This window comes from Diabrotica undecimpunctata, unplaced genomic scaffold (genome assembly GCF_040954645.1).
Source record: "Diabrotica undecimpunctata isolate CICGRU unplaced genomic scaffold, icDiaUnde3 ctg00003120.1, whole genome shotgun sequence".
Classification (NCBI taxonomy): domain Eukaryota; kingdom Metazoa; phylum Arthropoda; class Insecta; order Coleoptera; family Chrysomelidae; genus Diabrotica; species Diabrotica undecimpunctata.
The window spans coordinates 7,702-15,967 of record NW_027314320.1 but is presented as its reverse complement, the minus strand read 5'-3'; the positions used below and the strand labels follow the sequence as shown (position 1 = coordinate 15,967).

At 32.1% G+C, this 8,266-nt stretch overlaps 2 protein-coding genes across 2 annotated transcripts; both read right to left on the bottom strand.

Moving 5' to 3' along the window:
- Positions 1-310: 310 nt before the first annotated feature.
- LOC140432182 (DIS3-like exonuclease 2) lies at positions 311-1,304 on the bottom strand. The gene is made up of 3 exons (XM_072520006.1): positions 1,179-1,304; positions 564-1,051; positions 311-450 (listed from the first exon to the last, which is right to left on the bottom strand). Exons 1-2 carry the CDS (start codon positions 1,210-1,212, stop codon positions 603-605), a joined length of 483 nt encoding a protein of 160 aa, XP_072376107.1. The 5' UTR covers positions 1,213-1,304; the 3' UTR covers positions 311-450; positions 564-602.
- Positions 1,305-1,384: 80 nt separating this feature from the next.
- On the bottom strand, positions 1,385-4,626 carry LOC140432181 (uncharacterized). The gene is made up of 2 exons (XM_072520005.1): positions 3,514-4,626; positions 1,385-1,641 (listed from the first exon to the last, which is right to left on the bottom strand). Exons 1-2 carry the CDS (start codon positions 4,432-4,434, stop codon positions 1,468-1,470), a joined length of 1,095 nt encoding a protein of 364 aa, XP_072376106.1. The 5' UTR covers positions 4,435-4,626; the 3' UTR covers positions 1,385-1,467.
- Between the last annotated feature and the right edge of the window lie 3,640 nt (positions 4,627-8,266).

The window sequence follows — 8,266 nt, the reverse complement described above, 5'->3', positions numbered from 1 at the left end:
TGTTGTATATTTATCTGTTGAGGTTCCAAATCTGTATTTCTAGTTGAGAAATGGTAAAAAAGTGGAAAATCAAATATATCAAAATTAGCTCACAGAAGATCTTCATACTTAAAGTCTATTGATGGATCTATTTAGTAGAAGTAGAATATATCGGCTAAAGTACATAATTAAGAGGGACATACCTATAAAATCATCAGTAATATACTTCTTGAGTGACGTGGCTATGGGCTCCAGAAGAAGATATGTCCAAATGCATGCCATACAGGGCCAATTTGTCTTGAAGAGCAGTTAACATGGTAACTTTGGGCGGTCATGGCACCGCAAAAATGCAATTTTCTGGAAAATCATCATAGATCTTTTGTGCTACCGATATATTCGCCAAAAGCATAAATTCTTCTATCAAACGATGCGATTCCTTGTTTTCATAAATGGAATAACTTATGGGCTCACCTAAAACAATTCATAGTAGAATTTATAAACTTGGGCTTGTATATTTATACAGGAAAGTTATATTAAGTAGCCCTTAATATTCTTACTACAAAAATAATAAAATGATCTCTCACCTGATACAGGATGAAGTGGAAAACATTAATTTTACATTATCAATTCGTAAGGCACCATTCTTTATCCGTTTTCTCCCTTAATTTTACAGCTATACCTTGCAAAATATTGATAGTATTCACTAAATCTTTAGGTTCAAATCCATTGTAAATTTGAGGAAAGTCCTCGACACCAAACTCCTTATCTGGGTTTTCTATAACCGACTGAGCATGCTCATAAGCCAACTTAACACAAGAATTAAGTATACTTCTTGTAAATCTTGTATTTACAATGTCCCCATTTTGGGTCATCTCCCAAAATACAGAAAATGACAACTTATCGTCACCAGGCAAGAGGGAACAAGCTAAACAAAGTTCAATGGGAAGCATATGGTAAGCTTTATCTACCAGGTAAATTGTAGTTGCTTTCTGGCTAACTATTTGGTCCAGTTCTGTGCCTTCTTGTAGGTAAAAAGCTGCATCTGATATATGGACTCCTATTTCTAGGTTACCTAAAAAAATATCAAGATATGTGACATCTGCACGTTGTTCTGAGTCATTAAGTGATGTGCAAAATTATAAATAAAAAAAAACAATTATAAATATGAATAATGATACAAAGAGTGCAATAATACTTACCATTTGGCAAACTTTCTACGGAGGAGAGCATCATCTAAATCCCTTGCAGACTCAGGATCTATTGTGAATATACATTTTTTCCTTAAATCCTCCCGATATTCAAACTCTTTCTCAGGAATAACTTTAAGATCTGGCAAACTATTAACGATCTCGTCACTAAAGGGTGTTATATCTAAATTATTCTCTTTCAAAATTGACAAAGATTCAATTTGGAGATTACCAGATTCTCCCAATTTCTCAATTAGAATACCTTTAGCATAACTGGGAACATCCCAGTCTAATAACTTTCCTACAAATAAGATATTTTTCGAACTTTTTTGGCTTTGTCTTTAAAACCTGTTGGTAAATACAGTTCTGAAATCCTCATGGGAGGAAACCTTTTGTCTCTAGGAGCGAACAGGGCAAAAGTGCCTTCTTCATTGTCAATCCATTTTAGAAAACCTACACATGTTCTTGGATGAATCTAAAAAATAAAAGTAGTTGGCTGTATATTATCATTTAAAACACTTATACAGAAGTAAAACACTTCAAATTTTTTTTTATTTAGGTATAAAACATAATTAAAAACTCTGAGATAGCGCGCAAAATTTATACAGGAGCATAACGTGACGTTTTCGATCTAGATCAGATCATCCTCAGTGTCTTCTTTTGTAATTAAAGCTAACACTAAAATTGTAGCTGTGACATCAATATATGGTTTTACATTGTTCCAAATTTAAATTCTAATGTGAATCCAGGTCAATGATATTGGATAAAAATTTAATACTTAAAGAGCAACATGCTTCTTTGCTTGACTTGAACATGTGGTTCTTGTCAGTTAAAACGACACAGACCAACTGACAGCTTTAGTATTGGGGTAATAAATCTAGTTTTGCAGTAGACCGGGTTCCTGGTAATGGGGTAGCCACAGAAGACAATCTATCAATGTACCACCGACAATTGGGAAGATTAAAATCTCCCAGTATAGTTAACTTATATTCTGAATACTTTTCAGCTAGATTATCTACATTTTCTGCAAATTCAACATACTTCTCAATGATATTGCATGGTGGAAAGTATGCAGTTGCAAAGATAAACTTGTCGGTGGCCAATCTCAATCTTGACAAAGAGATGTTCGATATTTTGAGTCGCTGACAAATGAACACTGGTTATGGTTTTCCGGACAGCTATAAGCACTCTTCCACCTCTTTTGAATGTACTTGTTTCTGAGGATATATCTCTTCTATATATGTTGTAGTCAAACATTTGCAGTTTGGCACTCTTTATGTCATCTGTTAACCATGTTTCATTAAAAACTAAAATATCATATTGTGAGTAAGAAGTATTTTCAAACAGTAGCTGATGTTTTGTACATAACCCTCTGACATTCTGAAAATACACCAGCGCTTTTGAAGTCTCGACTGAGGGGGCTTTGAACCTGGTAGATATGTTTAGTTTTTTCGTATTAACTTTGGCATACCATTAACATATTTCAAAATGAGATCGGATTCACCCTTATGCTGTCTTTCTTTTAACTCATTTTTCAGTGCATTGACCTCAGCTTATTGTTCAGTAGTTAAATCAGCTTCTAGGAATACTTTTAAAGCTCTACCCAACTGCCTCTTGTTTCTCAATATCAACCAAACCATTTCAGGTGACTCTAAAGTTAGTCGCAGTGATTGATATCCATTTTTGTTTCGTTTTACCAATTCTAGTCGAACTGACTATTTTTATATCAGAACCAGCTAAGGCTGACAGCATTTGCATAGCTTCAGGTGTGTCATCTTATATATGTATATGTATATGTATATATATATATATATATATATATATATATATATATATATATATATATATGTATATATTTTATGTGTATATGTAATTATCTTTCTGTGCCTCTCTGTTCCTGTTTTCTCACCCTCAATCTTTCTAGGTCTCTCTGGATCTCCTTCTCTGTCCTTTTATCTACATCTCCCTCTGTCACACACTCTTTCCCTCCTGCTATGTCTCTGTTACTATCTATCTTGCTACCTCTGTCCCTCAGTCCAGCTCCTTGCCTATCTCGACCCCTGTATTTTCCTCACTCCTTTTCCCTCCATCTCACAAGTTTTAGCTACTCTCTCTCTCTCTCTCTCTTCCTCTTTGTTGCTCAATGACATCCAACTGTTCCACTCTATCTCTCTCATTATATCCTTCTGTCTGCTCATAACAATGGATTTCATTGATTAATCAATATATCCAAAGTGTACTAAGATGGTAGATATTTAAAACAAATTAGTATATCAAAATGATTTTTATAAAAGTCTGTGATGGATTAATTCTGCCAAAAAATTGCTCTAGTTTAAAACATACAAACCTTTTGTAGTACTGAAACCACCTTGGCTAGATTTTGGTTAGAAGAATCTTCTTTTTTAGGTATAAGCTGTAACACCACTTGGTCACCCTCTAGTGCTCTATTTCTATCAGTGATAGATGTTATGCAATAATCTGCAATACTAGAATCCTCATTATTAACATATGATTCTCTGCAATTTTTAGGGTTGATCCTAATAAAACCTTTCACCAAAGTACCATTTGCCAAACCTTCATCAATATCTTTTTGGTCCATATATTCACTGAATGTTGCCTGTTCTCTTTCTTGTTCTTTTTTCTTTCTTTCTCTTCTAGATTCTTTCTTAGCATATTTGCGGCATTTAATTTTATTTGTCTTTTGTCCTGATTTTTTAAAAAGCTTTGTAACAAACAAACAGGAGGATGATCTGCTGTCAATGAAAGACCTCAAATTGATAAATTTATCTTCAATATTACGTTGCCTGATAATTTTACTGTTTGTGTTAGTCCTAACAGCTTGAATAGAGAATGTTACTGGTGTTGTATCTTCAATGGTTGCTGGGTTAGTACTAGCTGATGGTATTCGTTGTCTAGGACTGCTAGTAGATTTCCCAGCACTGGTACTTGGAGAAGATAATAAATCTCTAAAATTTGATGATGATGAACGACTACAATTTGAAGACACTGAGTGCCTAGAAATATCTTCTTCGTCGTCTTTCTGTTTATGTCTATTCCTATATCTTGGTTTTCTTCTGACCTTCTTAGGGGTTTGCAACTCTCTATCTCGTTGATGATTTGAGGTAACATGCTGTACATGCACATTTGCTCTGACTGGATTGTTGGATGAATTGTTAACCATATGCACCACAGTATTGCTTTTATTTACATCTGTAGATATAGATAATTGTTGAAGAAAATCTGTACACTGGGAAACACGGTTTGACATTATCACAAAATCTTTACGTTTGCAAGAAAAATACACTAAAAATTTATACACCCAATAATAGTTTTACATGTACTTCCCGCGACAATAGATCATTATAATGATGATGATCTATGGTTATGGTTATCTATATCTATATCATAATTGGTGCACAACAATAATGATTATAAATGTCAAGTAAATGTCACAAACAAACATAACCTTTTACATGTGACTTGTGTCAGTTTGACAATCATTTTGACACTTCCGGATTTTTTTCATTCTACAGGAATCAAATTTGTAAAATATTGCAACATAAACCCACGGTTCGTATTAAATTGTTGGAAATTAAAACCTCGTCATGACATAAATTGTTTTAAATAAATTTGATGTTGAGGGTTTATGTAACTATGCATTAATGTAAAGATGTCAAGAAAATATTAAAAACTAAAATTCATTTATATTAAGCAGGCCATTCTATTGGTAATCCATGGAACAATTTAGATCCTTAAAAGTAACTTTAAATTGTAAAAATCTGTTCAAGGAGGTGCAAGAATAATTATTTAAAATGAATGCGCAATTCCTCACAAATGAAATTTTGCGCATGATTTGACAGCTCCTAGTGGTGTAGGAAAACCATCACGGAACAAAAATTAAGGTTGTTATTAAATTGTGGCGTGCGCAGAGGAATCATTACATCAGCTGTTCAATACATTATGGTAGTTGTTTGTGTTTAGTAATTGCAAGGTCAGTCTTTGTGCGAGTATAAAATTGTTTTGAAAAGGTTTTGGTACTTGGACGTGTACAGATTTTGAGAATAATATTTTCGTCGTATTCCACGCAGTTTCCACAAAAGTGTTTTCCTTCTTCGGACTCATGAATAGCACAGGTTCTTCTGACTCAAATGGATCCAAAAATTATTTTGTAAACTTCAACCAGGATAGCACGTAAGTTTCGTTATTATTATTCTTAAATGTTTTGACGGGTGGTCGAAAATGTTATTTATGTTTGACAAATGTACCTATGGGTTTTCTTTTTACGCTCAAGCATTTAATTTGCGTTTTTGCGTGAAAATAGGTGCGTCATTTTGCAATCAATCCTCATACGTTTTTTACAAACACGAATGTATTTTTCAGTTTGACCTTTACAACAATTTTAGTTGTAAAATACTTGTACGTTGTTAGCTGGTCTAAGTGACCCTGAGTGAAAATTTAGAAGGCAGAAAATTTGAATATTTTAATTTTAAAATTGTAAAGGATATCACATCACAGACAAAACAAGAAGTTTTGTTTTTAAATAGTACTTGTAAGAATGCTTTTATCGGAGTAAAAATTGTTTTTTTATTATAGATTACGTGCATTGAGCAATAATATTTTTAATTTTCATGATATTGTATCTTTATTTGGCGATGGGGTCACTTTATAACTTCCCTAAATTCCACTATTTTTTTAAAGATATTTTCGATGGAAAATATTAATTATTTGTTTAAAATTTTTTGAAATTGTTATATTTAAATATTTAAAATGCCTATGTGGCACTAATATTTGTTGTCTTAAGCATTTGGTTGATATTAATGTGACTAACCTTGGATGTAATTAATAACTAGAGATTGCTGTGATTTTTTGAACAGTTTTTTTAATACTGTTGATAAAAATGTGTTGTTTATGAGTATATTTAAAAACTACTATAGATAAAAATTATTAAATATGTTTTAAGTACAATGAAAAAGCTTTGTATAAAATATAAAAAATATAAGTAGTATTAATAAGGTTATTTAATGTTTTAAGAGAAAAAATTTTGGAATTTTATTTTAAATATTACCTTTTTAATAGTAAAGATAAAAAAATTGATTTTGTTGTAAGTACTTGATGTATGTAATGATAATGTATATTAAATAAAAACTTGGTATATACTTATATTATATCAAAGTGCAAAAGAACTTATTTTTGCAACCCTCTTTTGAGCCATTTCTCTTATTTGAAGTGGATTGAAATAAAAAAAACTCAAACAACTAACTGACAATACTGATCTTTGCCAAAAGTCCATTTGCCAGGGGCTCTGTTCTAGGTTGTATTTGCCAGACTTCACTGTCATAAGTTATAGAGGACTATATTTAGTATTGATATTGCTTTCCCACCCTGTATGTTTCTGTATTGTATTATATGGTATATTGTGACATAATTCGTAATATTTAAGCCTAGATATTTATAGTTTTCATAAGGCCTGATGTGTTCCCCACTAATATTAAATCCTATTGCATTCCTCTTATGCTCATAGTTTCTTTTTCCGTTACGTTTACATCTACCCCCATTTACTGTATTCTTCTATGAGTTTCCTTGTCATATATTTCAGATTATTATAGTCTTGTGCTATCACTCTCTGATCATCTGCGAAGCACAGTGTATATGGGGTTTTATTGCTGTTTAATGAAATGCCCATTCCTTCATATGTCCTTTTTCATATCTTTAATGCCTGTTCACAGTTTATTTTATAAAGCATTGGTGAGATTCAACAACACTGTTTTAGGCCTTTATGTTTTCTGAGAGTGAATTGTCTATTTAATTTCCATAATATAGTAAAATAACTTTTTACATAATTAGGCTTTTATTCATATACAACTTGACATTAGAATGACAAAACAATTATTTGAATACTGTCACATTAAGAACACTAAATTATACTACATTCACCTGACCTATTTTTTATCAAAATCTTACAAATATCTAGGTTTATTTTTAAATCTGATTTACTGCTAGATTGAAAATCTGAATTTTCCAATCTGGTCATGATTATCATCAGCTACATGATTTGGTTCTGAACAGGTAAATTTTCTGTCTCATCTGGTATTGATTCACTAGTGGAATTCTCTAGTTGTATTACTTGGACTTTCATTTTCATCATTATCGTGGTTCAATAATTTTAGCTGACCTCTAGGAGCTAAATGCTTCGTTGCAACTGTACTTTTCTTTCCATTTAGATACTGTATTACTGCGTAATCCGAATTGGCTTCTAAATGATCAACCTCTTCAACTAAAGGATCAAATTTACTTCTTCATACAAATTTTCTTAGTAATACCACAGATTAAATAACAATCAGAATGCCCACTCTCAGATGCTGTCTTTGAAGTTTTTCAGCACGCGATCGCCATATTTTAGACGGAAACATAGACTCGAATTGAGAAATTTGTGACAAGCTATGACAGAACTGTAATTTAAATTTTTAGAGATTAATAATTTAGTACATTTGAAATAATTTAATCTATTCTTCAACTATGTAAAAGTACGAATAAAATAGTGCACATTATTGCAGTAAATAAATTAAACCAGGTTAATTTTTCTATGCACAACAGATAAAATTTCACTGAACAGCACTGGTTCCGTTTAAAACATGGCTGATTCCGTCTGCGCGAACGAGATGCGCGTACTTACTTTTTCAAGCAGAATGGGCATTCTGATTGTTTATTATTCTGTGGTAATACTTTGTCTGAATTTTTAAGTCATGAAGGAATAGAAGTTCCGCTAGTTGATCTTTGTTGATAAGTCAACAAATGTTCATGGGGTGTACAATTGGTTGCAGTACACAGTAAACTTCATATAGAGTGCAGAGCATCTGATTGAACAGTTTCCCATTTAATGATGTCTAAATTTTTGGTTTTCAATGCTAAATTCACTGCTTTCCATATAACTGCATTGTATCTTTCAACTTGACTATTACCTTCAGGGTTATATGGTGTTGTTCTACTTGGAGATATTCCTTTAGAGTGTAAATAATTAATAAATTCTTGTTAAGTCTAGACTATTCCCCCTGTCAGAATGTGTATATGCTGGCATTCCATATAAACAAAATAGTTGATTC